The following is a 21146-nucleotide window of genomic DNA, read 5'->3' as shown; positions in this document are numbered from 1 at the left end:
AAATCATTCTCTCTCTCTCTCTCTCTCTCTCTCTCTCTCTCTCTCACACACACACACACACACACATATATATGTAGGTCTTTGGTTATTCGGGTTTTCTCCCGCGTAAAATTGGAAGTGTCTTGGCGACGTTTCGACGAGTCTCATTCGTCATCTTCAGGCTTCAGCTTCGTGCTTCTGGGAGCAATGTGTGATTGCAGCTGTTTCTTCCTTTTTAACTGCTGGTAGGGTTTGAACTGATTGGGTGGGAGCTTGGCTTTGCTCTGATTGGATGGGGTTTTTTGTGCTCTGATTGGATGGGGGTGTGTCCTGTTTGGGTGGGGACTTGTTTGTGCTCAGATTAGTCTGAGTTGCAGGGGGATTTGAGCTGGTGAGCTGCATTGCTGTTGTTTGGCTTCATGGTCGTGGTCGTGCTACATCTTCATAGTGGGTGTCAGTCTGCTGCATGTATGGATTGGAGGGGTTTAAAATGGCTAATGTTGCAGCTGCGGTCTGGCTTCTGGTCCTCGGTCGTGCTTCATGATCAGTATGGGTTTGGGTCTGCTTTCTGGGTAGATGTGAGGTGGTGACATCCTGTGTGGACCTCGTGAGTGTGGGTCTGGTGTCATTCCTCGTGTTAGGGACTCGTTTGTCAATAAGGGCGGGTTTCCAAATGGCTGGTAGGCGGGAGGTATCATCTCGTTTGTTCATGCTGTGTGGGCGTTTTTCTATCTCAATGGCTTCTCTGATTATTCTTTTGTTAAAGTGTTCAGTTTTGGCGATAGTTCTGGTCTTTTTAAAGTCGATATCATGTCCTGTGGCTTTAAGGTGTTGGACCAGGGAAGAAGTTGGTTCCTCTTTTTTGACTGAGTTCTTGTGTTCTTCAGTGGGTGCACTTATTCTTCTGTTGGTTTGTCCAATGTATGTGGTGGGGCAGGCGGTGCATGGGATTTCATATACTCCTTGATTTTCTAACTCAATTTTGTCTTTGGGGTTTCTTAGGATGGTGGATATTTTTCGGTTTGTGCAGAATGCTGTCTTGATGTTGTGTTTGTGGAGGATCTTGCTGATTCTGTCTGTGGTGCCTTTTATATATGGGAGGAGGGCTGTGCCGTTTTCTTGTTCTCTGTCTTGGATTTTAGTGGGGGGTTCTTTTTGGATTAGTTTGGTAATCTTATTTCTCTGGAATCCATTGGATGTTAGTACGTTAGTGAGAGTGTGTGGTTCGGTTTTTAGGTCTGAGCACAAACAAGCCCCCACCCAAACAGGACACACCCCCAGCCAATCAGAGCATAAAAAAACCCCATCCAATCAGAGCACAGCCAAGCTCCCACCCAATCAGTTCAAACCCCACCAGCAGTTAAAAAGGAAGAAACAGCTGCAATCACACATTGCTCCCAGAAGCACGAAGCTGAAGCCTGAAGATGACGAATGAGACTTCGTCGAAACGTCGCCAAGACACTTCCAATTTTACGCGGGAGAAAACCCGAATAACCAAAGACCTACATACAAACACCCGCAAAAACCTCAGAAAACAAATGTGTGTGTGTGTGTGTGTGTGTGTGTGTGTGTGTCTGTGTGTGTGTATGTAATCACATTTTTCAATCATTGGCATCAATTTATTTGGTAGATTTTAAGATTTTTAAAGACAACAAATGCATAGCCCCAGTCTCTGTGCAGGTGATTTGTACCTGAAAAAATCTTTAAAAAGCAGGGAAATAGATGGAAATAGATGTTGTTGTGTGCCATCCCAAGAGTTGACTTCAGTTAGATGAGAGGCTATATAAATGTGATTAATTAATTAATAAATGCTTCCCAACTCACTCATCATAGACCATCATTCATCTGCAGCTAAGGATATTATTTCAAAAATAAATTGAACATACCATTTCTAGGTTGCCCTTTGGAAGTCCTTGAACAAAATTTCATTTCTACTATCCCGTGACAGAATCCTGCTTCCATCCCATGAAGTTCCTGGATTGCATTGCACTTTTTCCCTTCTGCTTAAGAGAGATCAGCCAATTGATCTACTTGTCTCAATTGTGGCCTTTTTTGCAACAAGAATTGATCCCTTTTAACTGATAGCTTGGTGCTTAATGATTTTGTAATTGAGGCTGTTTACCTTCTGAGTAATTGTTATTTCTTTAAATAAATGTCTGAATTTGAAAGGACAAATAATTAGGATTTATAATTATAGATTGAGCTTTGTGCTAACTCCACAGAAAAATACCAAAAATTTATACACATTTCATGCTGCAGCTGTTGTTGTTGTTCTAAACTTTAGTTGATCAATTCATCTTTTCTTACATTCAAAATGCCTCATCCATGGCATTTTATACTACATGAATGCATTCTGTTATTAAAATTGATCTATCCTTTTGTTTTAAAGGACAGAATGGACATTGACCAATTCACACTACAGGTAATCTTTGATTTATGACACAAATGAGCCCCAAATTTCTGTTGCTAGGCAAGACAGTTGTTAAGTGATTTTTGCTCCATGTTATGATCTTTTTTACCACAGTTGTTAAGTAAATCATTGCAGGTGTTAAGTTAGTGATGTTGTTAAGTTGCAGGAAGTGGGTATATCTAGTTTAATGAAAAGAAGGACTAGGGAAGACATTATAGCAGTATTCCAATATCTCAGGGGATGCCACAAAGGCAACAGGGGTGACTGTAACAACTACCGCAGCATCTCTCTTCTTAGTGTCATAGGGAATCTGCTTGCCTGTATCATACTGAAGAGGCTCCAGGTGCTTGCACAGGAAGTCTATCCAGAATTACAGTGTGGACTACGAGCCAACAGGTCTACTACTGACATGGTATTTTCCCTTAGACAGTTGCAGGAGAAAGGCAAGGAACAAAGGCAGGCACTTTTCGTAGCCTTCATAGATCTTACGAAGGCTTTTGACTTGGTTAGTAGAGATGGCCTTTATAAAATTCTCTCTAATCTCAGCTCCTTAACATCATTAGGTCCTTTCATGAGGAAATGAAAGGCATTGTAGTTTTTGATGGCTTAACATCAGATTCCTTTGACATTCAAAATGGAGTGAAGCAGGGCTGTGTCCTTGCACCAACTTTATTAGGGGTCTTTTTTACTGTCATGCTGAAACATGCTTTTGGAACTGCAACAGAGGGTATCTATCTCCAAACTAGATCAGACGGGAAACTCTTTAGTCTTTCTAGATTGAGAGCAAAGTCCAAAGTCCAGCTGAAATGCTTATAAGATTTCCTCTTTGCTGACGATGCTGCCGTTACTGCTCACACTGCCAAAGACCTTCAACAACTTATGGACTGTTTTAGCAAGGCCTGCCAAGACTTTGGGCTAACCATCAGCCTGAAAAAGAAACAAGTCATGAGTCAAGACGTAGATTTATCTCCCTGTATTACAAGAACTGGAGGTCGTCCATGGCTTTGTGTACCTCAGTTCAACCTTATCCAATGCTCTCTCTTTAGATACTGAGCGGAATAAATGTATTGGTAAAGCGACCACCACATTCTCCAGACTTACAAAGAGATATGGCTTAATAAGAAGCTGACAGAACATATAAAGATCCTGGTCTATAGACCCTGTGTCCCCGAGCACACTCTTGTACTGCAGTGAGTCTTGGACCCTTTACGCACGGCAGGAGAGAAAGTTGAACACCTTTCATATGTGCTGTCTCTGAAATATTTTTTAAGATGTTAGATAACAATTTGTCTGAAGTGGTGTAAGGTTTCCTGCCTAAGCAGGGGGTTGGACTAGAAGACCTCCAAGGTCCCTTCCAACTCTGTTATTCTATTCTATTCTATTCTATTCTATTCTATTCTATTCTATTCTACTCTATTTTCTGTTCCGTTCTGTTCTATTTTAAGTGAATCTGGCTTCCCTATTGACTTTGCTTGTCAGGTTGCAAAAGGAGATCATATGATCCTGGGATATTGCAACCATCATAAATACATGCCAGTTGCCATGCATCTGAATTTTGATCATGGGGAGGCTGCAAAGATCATAAGTCACTTTTTTATGCTGTTATAACTTTGAACAGTCACTAAACAAATGGTTGTAGGTCAAGGACTGCCTTTATTATATTCCCTGAATTTCTATTCCTTAACAAAAGAGTTATGGCAACAATGGTTCTCAATGGTTCCCACATGCTGATCCTACTGACCCTTCCCATATTCCAACTTCTAATGATAGGTATGGATCCAATCACAAAGGATGAATATTACCAGATTCTATCTTGGCATCCAAAAACCAACATCTGGTTTTTCAAAAGTTGATCATACAATACATCCTCCATCACCAGCACCACCAATGGTTCCCCTTTCGATCTTTGGGCTTTATGGATTCAAAAATCCTTGATCATCTTTGAATTCAATAGTTGAGAGGAATCTGTAGGTTCATAATTTTCTAATAATGAAAGTATGTACATACACACTGTAAGTATATTCATGAACTGGATTAGGCATGGCGACAGGTCAGCCAATGGGGACTGTTTGGAAACTGAAACATAGTATTTGTTTGTATGGGGCCATAAGAAACAGTTTACAGTCTGGGCGTGGCTTAGACTTGCTGAACTGTATATAAGAGTTGGTTTGGCCTCTGTAATACATGCCTCTGTACAATACATGCCCTCTGTATTGCTCTACTCTGTAATGACTTGCTTCTATGAATATTGCTTCTGTGTTCCTGATATTGTATGCTGATTTATGCTGACTAGTATTGTATATAAAGAAGTTTCTTATGTAGTTGAACCCTGCAGAATCATCTGTGTGATGGTCGGATGTGCTGCAAATACTCCGATACACACACACACACACACACACACACACACACATTCTGCTAGAGAGAAGTCCCCTGAGGATGGGCTCCAGCACAAATCTGAAAGCTTCAAAGACTAAACCTCTGACCACCAACCCAGATTGGATCTATATACATATTACTTAATATAAATCACAGAGATCCTAGGTACTATGTATGTATTTTAATTAATATACAATGAACTTTTTATTTTTACTTATTTGTATTCTGCCTTTATTATTTTTACAAACAACTCCAGGCAGCGAACATATCCAACATACCTTCCTCCTCCTCTTTCCCCACAACAGCAGCAGCCCTGGGAGATGATTTGGGCTGAGAGAGAATACCTGATCCAAGGTCACCCAGCTGGCTTTCATAGCTAGAACTCCCACTTTCTATCCTGGTGCTTTACCCTGGTTCTTTTAAGGATGGCAAGTACAAGTGTCCTATTCCCTATGGCTAGAGAAGAAAAGGGAACCCGTTAAATTTAAGAAAACAAGGAGCAATAGACAAATCTTTTTATTCACATGGAAAAGCTGAAGCAAGCCATTGTTGTATACATTTATACAAAGGATCTGGAGGGGAAACACAACCCCGTACATAGTAAGATGATAGAAAATATGGTTCCTTATGAAATGCGGTCATTACATACACTATCAAACTTTTCCAAAAGTTATTTTGTTTGGCAACAGTTTATCAACAGTCTCCACTGGAAAGTGGCTTTATTTAAAAAGAATAGAAAGAAAGGGAGAAAGAGCACAAAATTCATGCAGCATGTCTAGAAACAATCCTGAGAGTTTGCCTTCCTTAGAAAAACTGTAAAAAGATATATCTGTCTTTCAAAGTTCATAAAATGCAAATGCTATATTTATTGTTAAAACTATACAAAAATATGGACCTAACTTAATAATTACCCCCCCTCCCCCAAGAAAACATTTTATCCCACTTCTGTGCGATTTTGGCTGTAAACAGAGGATTAGATCCAGTCTGGTCATAGGGTAAGTAGACCCATTGAAATCAAAGGAAATGAATTTATTTCAGTGGGACTGCTCTTGTGACTAAGTCTGGAACCAACTCTTTTTTTCCTGCACTCAGAAGAGAGAAAAGCCACAGTGTAGTTAACAGACTTCATCAAGTTAGATTAAGGCAGGGGCTGGCAACTTGATACCCCACCATCCCTCCCCAATTCAACGCGTCATTGGTCCAAGATTGCACAATGACCAGGCACCCCAGGCATATTCAGTGGGACAGTAATGATGGCGGGAGGAGCTTTTCCAATGGTAAAAAAACAAGATGGCTATATTGGGGTAAGAGATTCCATGATGCCAACCCCTGGTTAAGGAATTCTAGGAAAGGGGGTTAGTTATGAATGCAGTTAATTATCAGAGATAGGGCAAAAGTATGTATTACACATACACGTGTATAAAAGTTCTCATAGCTCTTTTCATCTAGTCAAAGAGATTGGAGGCGATTTTCAAAAGCAAAACCATGATGTGGGGCTTGACTCGTATCCTACCTGGTAATTTGCTACCTCAAACACTCTTTCTAGCAGCTCTACAATAATGGAGAAAAGTGTCACCATTGAAAAAGATTTCTCTCCCAAATTGGATTTGACTAGAAGTAGAAGCCACTGAGTCTTTTATGCAATCATGTCTGTGCAATAACCAATAGGCTCACCTTTATTACCAAGGCTTTCATTGCCTACCTTTTATGGCAGACCTACCAACAAGTAATCGGAAACCACTCTGGGACTTCGTAGTTTAGGAATGTTGCCCATGAAATTACCTAACTGGTTAACCTAGTTATTAGAACTGCTGTCTGATAAAAGAAATCTTGGCCAATCAACTATTTGAGTTTGGCTTTTTACTAATCAATTAATTGGTAAATACATTTAAATGCACATAAATAAAAACAAAAGATCTGAAGAGGAAAAAGAAATGCAGTTTTCGTTTTTAAAGAAACACATATACAGGTATGTTGCAACAAGCACCACCTGGGAACAGACATATATCTATGCAAGTAGCAGAAAGAACAGGGAATGCTACAGTATGCCACATGCAGTCCTCAGCCTTTTCCTTGTATTAAAAATAAGTTTAAACAAAAGGTTTAAAATCTGCTGCTCAGTTAATCAGGAGGCACCTTTTTAATCAAACGTACGGTGTTTTCATTGACAAATGTAACAGATCAAACTATCAAACATTTCAGCCCTAATATTTGTATAGAAAAAACATGGAAAAAGCATGTTCCTCATGTTCTGAAAAAGAGTATCAAAACTTAATACAAAGCAAGTGTTCCAAAATGTCATTATATACCTTTCCAATAGATAATGTTCATAAAAATATATCAAATCCTAAACCATGAAAAAGCAATTACAATATAATTTTTTGTTGTTGTTCTGCTACATAAACCAGCTTTTCCGTGAAACAAGGAGGCAAATTCAGGTATGAAAACATAATTATTGCTTTTGCTACAATTTTTGTTTTCTTTTTACATATAGTCATAAATTACACTATACAGTAGAAAATATTTCATAGGAATACATTTTATGATTTGTTTTGATTTGCTGGTTTCAGTTCTAACAACAAATAGAAAATTAAGAAAACAAGTCACAAATGAATGGTAAAGGCACTTCGCTTTTCAAACAGTTCTCAGCATATTCTTTTCTGCTTTTCTCTTTTAGAAATTATGGTAAGCTTTGTACAATTCATAGATTGTTGAGGCACCATAAAGGTTTACAACATTCCAATTCCTTGACAGTTTCTGGTTTCCACAACATTCCTTGTCGCAATAAATTCTCACACGTCCACCATCACTTTCCAATACACTTATTTTTCTTCCTTCCTTTGAAAGTTTGGTTCCACTGCCTTAAATCTCTTTACAAATGTTTTCAAACTTCCACTTCTTGTGCTCCATCCTGGATGTCATTGATCACTCCAATATCAAAGCAGGTGACTATCATGACATGCGACTTGCACAGATTTACACATTGCTCTAGTTCACTCGTCACTTGTTCTAATGCCTCCAGATAATCTTGCGATTCCTTATCAAGATCAGGATCAACCTCAACTAGTAGCATAAAAAACAAACAAACAAACAGAGGTGTTTAATATCCAAACAAGTATCTAGAAATAATAATGTAATAATCTTAAACCAGCATTATGCATTAAGAATTTCTAAGAAAGGAGATTCCAAGATGAGGGATATGTTTCATCAGTCTATCCCAGGTATCTAATTGACCTAGTGGGATTCCAAAGGAATTTGGGATTCCTGAATCTGTTGCACAGTTCAGTCAAGGTCAGCTACTTTTGGAATAATTTTATGCCCTTTCAGGGAGCACTTCTCATGATCGCTGAAGTCTTTATAACTTCCCAATTGGATTATTGCAAGAAACTGTATATGTGCCAGTTATCACTTTTAAACTCTATATATGGTGAAATTCAAATTATTTTACTACCAGTTCTGTGGGTGTGGCTTGGTGGGTGTGGCAGGGGAAGGATACTGCAAAATCTCCATTCCCACCCCACTCTGGGGCCAGCCAGAGATGGTATTTGCCAGTTCTCTGAACTATTCAAAATTTCCGCTATCAGTTCTCCAAACTACTCAAAATTTCCGCTACCAGTTCTCCAGAACCTGCTGGATTTCACCCCTCCTATATGCCGTGGGTTTCTGCCCATCTCCTTAATCTAGCAGCTCATGCTCTGAGTTTCTTAAGTAAAACAGTGTTGCCTGGTAGAACCCCAGAAGCGAATATTCTCTACCCTCCTCCAGGAGATACTGATGGTCTTGATCCTGTTGATCCTTCAGGAAACCACTCAAGGCCTGGATTTTCCCCCAGGCATGGAGCTGGGGTATTAATAGAGCCAGGAGGCTCAATGTTGTTTTAAATGCTTTTTTTATATTGTGGTTTTTATTTTTGTTTGCTACCCAGAGTTCTTTCTGGTAAATGGCTGGAAATAAATAAATAAATAAATCTCATTTCCCAAAAAACTGATTGAATTTCAGCATAAAATTGAGATGGGATTTTTATCCATAGTGGGCCTAAATTTCATTTTACTAATGAACTAATGGAAAGAGGAAATAATCAGGGGGGCTGATGGTACACTAAACATGGACTTGTCAATAAAAAATGTTTTGCTTGAATCAAATGCTGATATTTTTGCTAACTTCTTTTTTTAAAAAAACTTTTGGGTTTTTTTAATGTTTATCTTTTAAATTTTCTTGAATTTAAATCTAAAATAAATACATTAATAAATTTAATTCATTTAAATGTTTTAATTTAGTTTTTGTTAACTTTGCTCTGCCACCATATTTTAGAAGAGCTCCATATTTTAAAAGTGAATTAACATGAAGCTATCCTGCTTCCCCCAAAATAAGACATCCCCTGATAATAAGCCCAATTGGGCTTTTGAGTGCATGGCTTATTTTGAGTCCAAGTGCTTATTTCAGGGTTCAAAAAACTATAAGACAGGGTCTTATTTTCAGGGAAACACGATAGGTCGTAGACAGTACAAGGATGAATTATGACAAGTGATCAAGGCAGATAACATCCATCCCTATAGCTCTTTAACAATTCTGGATCAAAACACTGCATTAAAATATTTAGGTTGTATCATTCTTCATAATTTTCTGTCAATCAAGCACTATTAGCACTAAATAAATACTTACATTCTCCTTTCCACTTGCTTGGATCCAACATCAGCCTGCATTTTGTTTCTTCCAATTCCTCTTTCAACAACTCATGCTTTGCTTTCATTTCCCTAATCCGTTGGTGACGTCTCTCTAGGATTTTCAGCTTCGTATTAAAATATATCAAGCCCTTTAGGGGACAAAAATTACTTATCTGTAACTCTTTGCTGGCCATCTGCTTGCTTTTCCCTATTTTCCCAAAAGCCTTCAATCCACACCATTCAACTTCAACTACTCACATGAAGCCTCAGCAAGCAATATTAAACATTAGCTGAGTTCTCTCCCATCCTATCTTTGTTGAAAGTGAACTTTCATGGATGCTAATCTAATAAAGCAAACTTCTACAAGCACTTAGGGCACTTATTGCCATTCTGAGTTAATGTGCTCCTTTACAATACACTTAAATTACAACCATATGTACAGAAATTATTTTTTTCCCCTGTGAAATGAGGAAATATAACTCCATTAGAAAAAATAAAATTTCAAAATCCCAATTCTATATGCAGGTGGGATGCTTAATCACGCCCCATCTGGTTTGCTCCATAACCCATGCTCCATTTGTCTTGCTTCATTTTAAACATGGTTTGAAAGTGGATGGGTAAAGGGCTTGCAGAGTAAAAGTAGGAGAGAAAACAAAGCCTCTACTCCCATTTTATTTGTCTGATGTTGAAGCTTTCAGGACAACAAAAATAAACTATATATAAAGCTGAAATAATGGTGCCAATAAAATTCAAATATAATCAAAATTTTAAAAAGCAGCAAAACACAATTTACAATAATGGATACTAAAACCACTAGAAACAATGTATAATAAAAGATCTGAGATTGATTGTGGACTTATCAATTAACATAAAAATGCATACATGTAGCATTTGGGTGAGAAGTTATTTTACAAACTCCCCAACTCACTTAGGATCTCTTCCATTGGCCTGAGGGTTCTGCATTGGAACCATCCCGAATTGTATGCACAACACAACTAATTGAAAATTTTATGTTTGCCACAAGATAACTAGCTCTGAAGAGATAAATAAGATGGAAATACATGACTTACCTTTTCAACATCCTGGAAAGGCTGTTGTAAATGAAATAAAAGAAGCAGTTATTTTAAACAGGTAGCAAACTAATGATTGTAATTCCTGTTACCTATCAGAATTAACTGGATTGTTTTGCCAATTACAAATAAATTAAACTCACAACATCTTGAACTTAACAGAATTCTAAATGATACGTTGTGCCATTTACATAAAGAGTTAATGACCCTTTAGTGAAAGGAGACCCATAAAGTTTCATCAGGCAGGCAATTATTATAAAGCCTACTCATAACGTATTAATTGATATTCTCCACTCACTTCATCAACTACATTAAACACAATTAATGTTAGACCAAATTATTTTCAATGGGTAAGACACACCAACATATGAACTATTTAAAATGTCTTATGATATTGATTTAATTACAAACTTGTGTACTAGACTAAGCTACAATCTTGCCTCACAGATTGTGAAATTTATATTGTCCACTTTGTTGTAAAATGTATCCTGACCTCACTTTCCTCTTGTCGATGTCGCTGTAATCGTTCCACATCATCAATCTCATAAACTTTTATTTCAAATGGCTCTTTCAAAGTCCCTGGTAAAGGGGGAAGATCAACCCACTGGCCAGCAACATTCTGTTTTCTGCCCAGAGATGTAGAATCAGGAAGAGGAGCTGGAATCAGTCGACGGCGCTGGAAACCTGAGATTTAAAAAAAAGTGTCCTCGTATCTTTGCCTCGTAAAAATATCCATGAACATTCTAACCCAGACAATACTTAAAATATGTACATATAGCCACAGACATTTTGCTATAATAATAATTATATTATGTATCTAGTGAAATTCTGTCACAGGACAATATACCGTATTTTTCAGACTACAAGATGCACTTTTTTGTCTCCCAAAAGGGTGCAGAAATGTTGTTGCGTTTTATAGGCCAAATATTGCTGAAACTCTGCCCACCCACCAGCCATTTTTTGGCCTCTGCGCACCCTGTTTTCGGGCCTTTCTTCGGCCTTTTCTGGCCCATTTTCGAGGCCTTTTCCACCCTGTTTTCGGGGCTTTTTTGGCCCATTTTCGGGGCTTTTTTCAGCCTCTTCTCAAGGCTTTTGGGGCCCATTTCTGAGGCTTATTTTGGCCCAATTTGGAGGCTTTCTTGGCCCTTTTTTGGAAAAAATGGGCCAAAAAAGCCTCCAAAATGGGCTAAAAAAGCCCCCAAAACAAGCTGAAAAAAGCTTCAAAAATGGACCAAAAAAGTCTTGAAAATGGGCCAACCCCCAAATGCCCCCCAAAAGGCCCAGAAACAGGGCAAAAAAGGACTGAAAAAGGGAGGCCAAAAACTTTTTTGTTGTTTTCCTCTTCTAAATTTAGGTGCATCTTATAGTCCGAAAAATATGGTAATCAAGAAGCATAATTGTAGCTTAAACTAAACAGTTCACACTGGATTTTTATGCCTACAAATATCGGTTGATCAAAACTTCTTTCTTTTTCCCTTAATTTTGTGATGCCTTAACATACAAAGTTCTCTGAGTTTCCATATCCAAATGATTGACAATCAAAGTAAACCAATAGGATTAGGGAAACATTATGACATCACAATAAGCTAAATTGTGTGGTTGTAAAGCAAAAACAAAAAAATCAGCCATAAAGCGAAAAATCATCTGACCAAGCTGATTTACAATTGCAGTCTTGATTGCCATTATTAAAGGGATGTTTAGGTTGTTAAACAAAGATTTCATCCAACCATGATTTCCAACTTCCAACTGGTTTCCCCATTGAGTTTGCTTTGGGAAGCTGGCAGGGAAGGTGGGCAATCATGATCACATGACTGAAATACCAGAACTCTGAGGCCCCATCCTAAATCATCTTCATTTAACCTTTGAACTGAATGAATGGTCATAAATCAAGGACTATCTATAATCCATATGGCTCACAAACAACAAATCCAAATACTGACATTCAACTGTACATCCAGCCTCTCCCTATTCCAGCACTTTGGGGAAGAGTCAGACCTTCAAGGCCTTTGAAAAAGCTAATGGGGGCCTGCCAGATCTCAAGGGGAAGAGTTCCACAGGGTCAGAGCTGCTACAGAAAAGTTTTGCTTTCTAGGTGCCATTTACAGTAGATCAAGAGACCTAGAGCATACACACACCCTATTAGACTGGTGAAAGTGACAGATATACTTTAGAAGAAGCAATGCCACAGATAACCTGGCTCCATGCCATCCAGAGTTTTAAATGTGATAACAAGCACCTTGAATTGCACCCAGAAAGAAACTGAAAGCCATTACAGATCACACACCTGTGATGAAATATGGGCAAACCATAAAATGCCGTATTCTGGGACTCTTAAAATCTCTGGATGGCCCCCAAGAGCACGCCAATATAGAGGGCATTGCAGTAACCCACTGGGAAGTACCAGAGCATGAGTGACTGAGCAAGGCCTCCTGGTCCAGGAATGAGCACAATTGGCACACAACACAAAGCTACATGAAGGCCTCACTGGCCATAGCTGTCACTTGCTCCTTCAGCAGCAAATGTGAGCTTAGGAAAACCCAAAGTTCCATGCAAGCTCTATTTGGGAGAGTGCCTCCCTGGCCAGAGTTAAAGATAACACTTCACCAGAACCAGGAGACAAAAAATTCAGAGCCACTCCATCTTGCTAGGGTTGCGTCAGAGTCCGCTCCTGCCCATCTGAATCCTTGCAGCCTCCAGGCCAACAGTGCTGCTTAATTGGCCAGAGATAGAGATGTGTAAATGCATATGCTGATGATACCACACTTCATGCCACTAGATGACCTCTGCCTCTACATGAGGCCTCATGTAGATGTAGAAAAAGAGGGCAAGAGTTTCAAGACCGGAGACTCCCCATATTGCAGCATCCTAGAACTCAATCCCTCCCTCCCACCAATGCCAACTAAAAGTAGCCACAGAGGAAGGGGAAGAACCAGTGGTGGGATTCAGCCAGTTCGCACCACTTTGGGAGAACCGGTTGTTAATTTTCTGAGCAGTTTGGCAAACTGGTTGTTGGAAAAAATCATTAGGGCAGAGAACCGGTTGTTAAATTACTTGAATCCCACCACTGGGAAGAACCATTATAAATATCCCACTTCCATAGCTGTTCCAGAAGAAAACTGGAAAGTTAGTGGGTTGAACAGAATTAGCAGAGCTAGGATAGATGCATCACCCCCACCCATCCTAAGGCCTCAACCATAACCATGACCAATGATGTCTCAAAGCAAAGCCTTAATTAAAAGGGGGCCAAATACATTTCATCCAGGGCCATTTGAAGCTGAGTGGCTACAACCCGTTAACAACTCCTCTAAAAAGGGTAAGTTAGTGACTGCACAGCTAGTCCAAAGTTGACTCTTAAAGGGAGGTATACCATTACCTCCCTCAAGGTGGGTGACATCACTCCACACACAGTGAGTTATTAATCACATTTTTGAGCCAACCACATGCCATCTCTTGACCTGGATAGCATAGGTCCATAGTAATGTGACAGAATTTAAGCAATTTCATGAGAGTAACCAGCTTAAACTCATCTAAGCAACAAGCCCTTAGGCTTCTTGGGCAAATTGAAAAAATGGGTGAATTTCAGTAATTGTGAACACAATGCATGAACACAATTTTGAGTCTTTACAACACTGTATCTTTATTCCATTTGGTAGAGATAGCCCTCTTTAGTGATCATTCATTCAGTGACCATTCAAAGCTTTGACTTCTCTGAACAAGGAGATGTACAGCCATCTTCAAAACAGCAACCTTTCCAGCATCCCCATGGTCACATGATCACAATTCAGGTATTTGGCACCCAGCATGCAATTATGACTGTCACAATGTCCCATGGTCACACGATCACCATTTGCAACCTTCACTACTGGCTTCTGATAAGCAAAGCAATGAAGAAGTCAGCAGGAAGTCACAAGATGCAGTCACATGACAATGTGCTTAACAACTGTGCACAAGTCACTGAACAATTGCAACTGTCATAAATCAGTGCAGTCATGATTTTTTGCTTTATGATCATTTATCCAACGGATTATCCTAAGGCTATGCTAGATTCAAATTGAAAAAAAGTTCATTAGCATATACAATTGTACTGATTTATCTGGAATTAAGCCCAACTGAATTCAGACATACTTTTCAATAGGAATATACAATTAGTTTTCTTTCTTCCCAAATCTAGAACATTTGACTAAATTAGGAGTGGCAAAGCACTAAACACTCCAAAAGGTAAACTGTAATTTATCAGCAGAGAACTATTCCAATTGAGAAAAGAACTGTTTGTCATTTTAAAAAGAAATGCCTTATAAAGCATTTCCTTGAGCAAAACCAAATACAAATCCAGCAGCCATAATAATCTTTCAATATGTGGGCAACTTTACACAGCTGTTAATATTGATTTGAAGGACAGACTTAGGAAGCTGATGTGCTATGAAAAGAGAACAGTTGCAAAGGCTAAAATGGGGTCTTTAAAACAATAGGTCAAACAGTAAAATAAACTGGTTACCATGACTAGGAAGTACAACATGATTCTAGACCTGTGAGGAAATGGTACCCAAATATCATCTATGGCTTTTAAATTGGGACTGTATCCCTAATGGATAAGTTAGTCACGGCAATGCATTTTAACATTTTCCTACCAGGGATGGTAGATTTCAGATTTGTGTTTAAAAAGTGGTGTTTTCCCTCTGACATTTGTGACAATGGTTTAACAATATTCACAGGGCTTTTCATTTGATAATCAAAGTTTTGTTCATTTCTCCCATGATTAGTGCAACATCCTTTAGGGTAAAGAGATGACACATTGGCAAATGGACATTCCATGCCATCTTGATGGAGAATTCTATGCAGAGTTAATAAGCCTGAAACTTCAGTAGGTTGGGAAATTTTAAGATCAGGGGTGTCAAACTGAAGACTCAGGGGCCGGATCTGACCCATGGGGTGCTTAGATCTGGTCCACAGGGCTGCTCTGGAAATAGCAAAGGACTGGCCCGCAGTGCCTCAGCCAGCGAAAACACAGCTCATGAGGGCCTCCTGAGCTCAGTTTTTGCTGGCAGAGAGTTGCAGGAAGCCATCCCAGCTGAAAATGGAGCTTGTGAGGGCCACATGTGCCCCCTCCCCCAAGCTCCGTTTTTGCTGGCAGAGGGTTGCAGGAGGTCATAACAGCCGAAAACGGAGTTTGGGAGCCCATTTTTGCTGGCAGATCACTCAGGCCACCACAGGCACTACCACCCCAATTTAAGTGACATCATGCTGGCCATGCCCACTCTGGCCAAGCCCACCCCTGAGTTCAAGCACAACCCTGATGCAGCCCTCAATGAAATCGAGTTTGACTGGTCTAGATGCTGAAGAAAACAAAACCTCTGGGAACTCCGCTCTTACCTAGGTCTTGCCTAAAGAAGGGAAGTTGAGCTACTGTATGGACATTATGGAGTGACCAGCTACTCTGTCTCCTCTTTTTCCTAAAGTTTAGGAAACTAAACTATATTATTCTCAGTAGCTAGAATTGTCAGTTGTTTCACTCTTCCTTCCTCCTAGCACTTTCTTTTCTCAGACTAGAGAAATTCATTTTTCAAAAATTGAAGAGCATGATAGTAAGCTCTTCAGTGAAAAGATGTTTTTCTGGAATTATTATGCTGGTGAATCTCCAATCTATTTCTAATTTCAGTTGATCCTTAGCTTTGCAGATTATTAGTTCCATTAATCCAGTGGTTCTCAACCTTTATAGTGCTGCGACCCCTTTAATACAATTCCTCACAATGTGGCGACCCCAACTGTAAAATTATTTTTTTTAGGCAGCGATCTCAGCACGCCTCAGCAGCCGCAGAAGGGGAAAAAAAGCGGCAAACTGTTTTTTTTAAATTTATCGAGCCTGAAGCCGTATTGGCTAGCGATTGAACTGCTTGTGATTGCCTTGAGGATGGAGGAATTAAAGCGGAGACTCCTCCCCTATTAAGTTTATCGTGCCTGAAGCCAGATTAGGCTAGCGATTGGGAGTGATTGCAGCTGGCTTGAGAGGGAGACATGAGAGCAAAGATTTCTCTCTTTTTTAATTCATCGCGCCTGAAGCCGAAATCGCGATTCTTCGACTCGCAAGTATACTTCCCATATTTCCGATGGTCTTAGGCGACCCCTGGGCAAATCGTCATTCGACCCCCAACGGGATCGCAACCCACAGGTTGAGAACCGCTGCATTAATCAGACACTTGGGTGCACTTTTTTCCAAATTCCTTTATGTACTCATAATTTTCATTTGGGGACCTACCAATCAAAGAATTGTATGAGTATCTGCTAGAATTATACAATAACACTTTCTAATAAACATATCTTTTCAAAACCTGGGTGAGACTCTTTTTGTATTCTGACCCACAGAAGACATGTTGTCTTCTGTGGGTCTTGGTAATCTGGCATCCCATGATGGCAGTTGGCTTAGCTGAGCTAAGTATAGACTAAACAAAGCCATCCATGCCACGTTCAACACATCCATTCACAATCCTTTTTATTACCCTACATCAACATTCATATTCTTCACCACCCAAGCATTATGTCTGTGTGTGAATAAGCACATATAACACACACACACACACACACACACACACGCAGCTGTCCATTCTGCTTCTTACACTGTTCATTTGCAGCTATTCAGATGAATGTAACCTGAGACAATAGAATATTTATGGATAAGATGGCAGTTGTTATAACAGTAGACAGTATCTATTTTAAAGTAACTGTCTGCTCTTTTTCATGGATACTTCCCCAAAATTATTAGAATAAAGAATTACATGGGAAGGGCTGAGAAATTTGATTCTTTTTACCTCTTCTTCAGAGAAACATAAGCTGCCCTTGAAAACTTCAACCTCTCCCGTGTAATTTGTATGAAACAGAGTAAAATCTGCTGGCATCCCCACGGAGCATCAGTCACACCTGTCCCATAATAAAACAACTGGTTCCAAATAGCCATTACTAGTTAACATGTATTTAGGGAGTTCAGTGACAGAATTTATTAATCAAAAAAGTAGTATTGAGGATCTGCCTCTTTCATTAAGCCATGCAGATTGATCATTTGCCTCTTAGGCTAAAGCTCAGGTGCTACTTACAAATTAAAAATCTGTCAGGTCTGAATATGCCTTCAGTTTCAAGGACTACTATGATGGCATTTTCTCAGATACCTTATTCACTAATAGGTCGGTGTAAGGTTGTGACAGACCTGCTGCAGCCACAAATCAATAGAAATTCTAATACCAGGTTTTTGTAGTTATTGTATTTTTACCTGCTGATCTTTTCTTTGGGGATTTCAAACTTCTCATGCGACTCGGGGAAGACATCCCACTTTCACTCATGGAATCATGCGCTGAAGAAGCACTGCCAGTGGCTTCGCTGTCACGGATCATGCTTTCATAGCCACTGCTGCCACCACTATGATAAAAAAGAGCTGTCCTACCCATTGCAGGTGGTAGTTCCCCACTCAAGACACTACTGTTATCACTCCCATGCCCACTGCTGTAACGCTGAGGTCTTCTTGGAGCAGTTATCTTACTGTATGGAGATGGCAGCACCTGGATTTGTGACTTCTCATCGCTTAGATTAATTCCACTGTCATTGCCACTATCAGAGTCTGTCGAACCCCGGAAATGGCTCATCTTGCCTGAGCTTCCTGACGCTAGCTCATTAACACGACTATTGGCTGCCCTAATGGCCTGCTTAGTTCCCATAATTGTTCCTCGACCAGGTTTATTGTTTGCGCCTTGTGTGGACTTTGGAGTTGTTTTCCCACTCAAAGGAACGCTAGAGTTCTTCCCAGCGGACTGAGCCAAAGACTTCACAGAGGAGCTCAGAGACTTGGATCCACTAGCTGAAAGGCTACGACTCTTATTCCCACTAACTGCAGTTTTCTGGCTGGTAGCACTTTTCATCTGACTATTTTTACAAGATGCAGACATAGCACACGATGGAGGAGAGGTCAGGCCAGAAGTATCAGGAGGAACTCCCAGTCTGGGGACTAGCCGGCCATTCCTGCCATTGCTAAGGCTGCCACCACCATTTTCCTTATTCAGATTAGTTTTTCCTCCCACGGATAGCAAGCTATCACATCTTTCAAGGGATGTGTGGCTCCCATAACGATGGACACCCTCACTCTTTGATGCCTTGGCCTTTAAACTTGAAGTTGCTTTTGGCAAGGAATGGTCTCCTCTGAGGCTATATTTGCTACTGGCATTTTCAGCAGTACACAACCCAGTTCTCAGTCGTGAATCAATCTCATCCTCATGTTTTACTGCAGCAGCCCTATTAGCTTCTAATCCTACAGCTTTGGCCCCTCCGTTTTTTTGTTCAAGGCTGGATTTACGAACAGGAGGTGCTGGAGGTATTATGCCATTTGGCCTGGGTAACATACTCATCTTTTGCTGTGCATTCTTCTTTTTCAGGCTCCCAATGGCAAAAGCAGCTTCAGAAGTCCCTCTGTGCATACCTTCTGTAAAAGCACCACTGCTGTGTGACACAGGAACTACTCCCAGTGTGGTGGCTCCTCTTTTAAGCTGTGGAATTTTAGGGAAAGCTTCAGATTTTTTAGCAACTCCACTAGAAGACTTGCAGCTCATTTCACAACCATCTACCACCCTTTGTGAACAGGCAAGTAATGTCTGGGATTTTAAAGCTTTAGTTGTGTTACCAAATTGTTGGGTAGATCTTGGTGGCTGCTTCTGTGTACAAAATGCCTGAGAATTTGAAGGTAACATATCTGTGGTATTAGTTTCCAGACGATTGTCTGTGCGAACCAACCAGGGATCGTCAAACATCACATGTGGCTTTTGCAGTTCTTTATCACAGAGAGTATTATTATGAGTCAGAGGTGAGGTAGCTTTTGTTCTTCGGGGAAGACTGGAGTGTATAGTTTGAATCACTGGAGTGTTTTGAGAATTAGAAAGCTTAACTTTTGTGGTCTGATCAGTGATGCAAAGAGTACTTCCAATCTGACACACTTTGGTTAAGTCGTAGTTTTGAAGGCTTCTGTTGACTCCTGAGGCTGTTTTGCTTGAATTCATGCTCTCACTCTCCAATTCTGAAAAGCAAAAGCCGCTATCATTCAAGGTAGTTTTCAAGGGAGCAGATATATTAGGAGAACCCAAAGTTAAAGGTTCCTCAGACTTGTGACAGCCATATGAGGGTTGCATAAAAAAATGATCACTGGGATGGGCTCCTTCACTTCCAATTGTACAGATACTGACTTCACTTAGCCATGAGCTGATCGAGGAACGTCTGCTGCTACTAGTGAAGGGTTCTTCAGAAAAGGGTACAACAATGTCAATGTTGACACCTGTTGTACTTGCCTGAGAGGTATAAGCATCAAACTCATCATTTATACTGCTGATGATACTAACTGGCCTAGAACCAGAGGCAAGAGCCTGAAGAGAGCAGTCACTATTAAAGCTGATGATGCTAGAGGGTCTTCCATTGTCCATAATACCACTGATAGATAACTCCTCAACCACTGTAAAGACAAGCTCATCTTCACCATTGAGTTCCACAGGCTTCTGCAAAGTCACTGTTGTTGTCAGTATATCCCTGTCAAAGCACGGACCTCGGAAAGATGATCGAAATCTATGTACTTCAATACCATCTGCCTGCTGTTCTGTGTCATTAGTTATGGTGTTATGTTCAGTTTCATTAGCCCCTTGTTTACTCATTCCCACAGGTGGAGTCCGGATGCAATTGTTGTGATCCACCTTTAGATATGCTTGTCTGCTTGTCACTAGACATTCCTGCTGCTGAGGTGGTGGAGGAGCAGGGCTGGGCAATGGTCTCTTCATATATGAAGTTTTTTCTTTCACAACCATTTCAGCATCAGCTTGACTTGATTCATGACTCTTCACACAATTACTTGTTGATAATTGACAGGAATCAGCCACTACTTCATTATTCCCACTGAAATCTACTCTCTTGCTTTCAGGTTTTGATTGCAATTTGGCATGTTCTGTTTTTAAAGGAGATACCTTCTTTTCAGGGCAAGCAATGTTGTGCTGGAAATAAATGTTTTGTCCCTTTTTTGGAGTTCCTGTTTCTTGTGAAAATGGTTTTTTAAAGCCTCCAACAGGAGAAGATGGTTTGGATTTAGACTGCCCATTTTCTGTAGGCATGGGTACTGTGCTATTGGAAGCTACAGCAGCAATCTCTCCAACAGGAAACTTGACAGGTTCCTCACTTCCATCGATACACTCCAATCTTTCCTGCAATTCTGCAAAGGTGTTACACTTAAAGTGATCTTTGTCAGAGCTTTTTGGAAGACCACAATTGTCCTTGTTTCTTTTTTTGTTCAAAGAAGGGATTATGGGGACAAATTCTGGAGGGCCTTCATTATCTGTCAGCTCTCTATCTGACAAAGCAGTACCATTGGAACCTACATAGATAACAGTGTCACAGGACTGCTCACTGCTTGAGGAATAATCATGTTCACTAGAAAGATTCAACACAGGAATGTCAGGATCGAGAGCTATAGTCCTTGGATGAAATGGTCTCAGATGAGGAGGTCGTCGTACATGGCCTTCTTCACATGAACTTTCTCCTCCAGATGAGCTGGATGCATACTGCTGATTGAAAAAACATAAATAGCAGAGAAGGATTTTTAATATTAAATGTATTCACAAGAGGACAAATTATGAATCA

At 40.0% G+C, this 21146-nt stretch overlaps 1 protein-coding gene across 8 annotated transcripts in view; it reads right to left on the bottom strand.

Moving 5' to 3' along the window:
- Positions 1–5266: 5266 nt before the first annotated feature.
- KIF26A (kinesin family member 26A) overlaps positions 5267–21146 on the bottom strand; it is a 238481-nt gene continuing 222601 nt past the window's right edge. For 7 of the 8 annotated variants that reach the window (XM_058162818.1, XM_058162819.1, XM_058162821.1 and 4 more), the window contains 5 exons: positions 17758–21070; positions 10993–11183; positions 10500–10520; positions 9428–9578; positions 5267–7828 (listed from right to left, as the gene is read on the bottom strand). In XM_058162818.1, the coding sequence (XP_058018801.1) occupies positions 7650–7828; positions 9428–9578; positions 10500–10520; positions 10993–11183; positions 17758–21070 (3855 nt within the window). In that variant the 3' untranslated portion in view covers positions 5267–7649. The remainder of the gene's footprint in view (positions 7829–9427; positions 9579–10499; positions 10521–10992; positions 11184–17757; positions 21071–21146) is intronic. The other variant, XM_058162820.1, reaches the window with a different exon arrangement.

Source organism: Ahaetulla prasina, chromosome 1 (genome assembly GCF_028640845.1).
Source record: "Ahaetulla prasina isolate Xishuangbanna chromosome 1, ASM2864084v1, whole genome shotgun sequence".
Taxonomy (NCBI): Eukaryota; Metazoa; Chordata; class Lepidosauria; order Squamata; family Colubridae; genus Ahaetulla; species Ahaetulla prasina.
The sequence above is the reverse complement of the archived record's forward strand: the minus strand, read 5'-3'. Positions and strand labels throughout refer to the sequence as shown.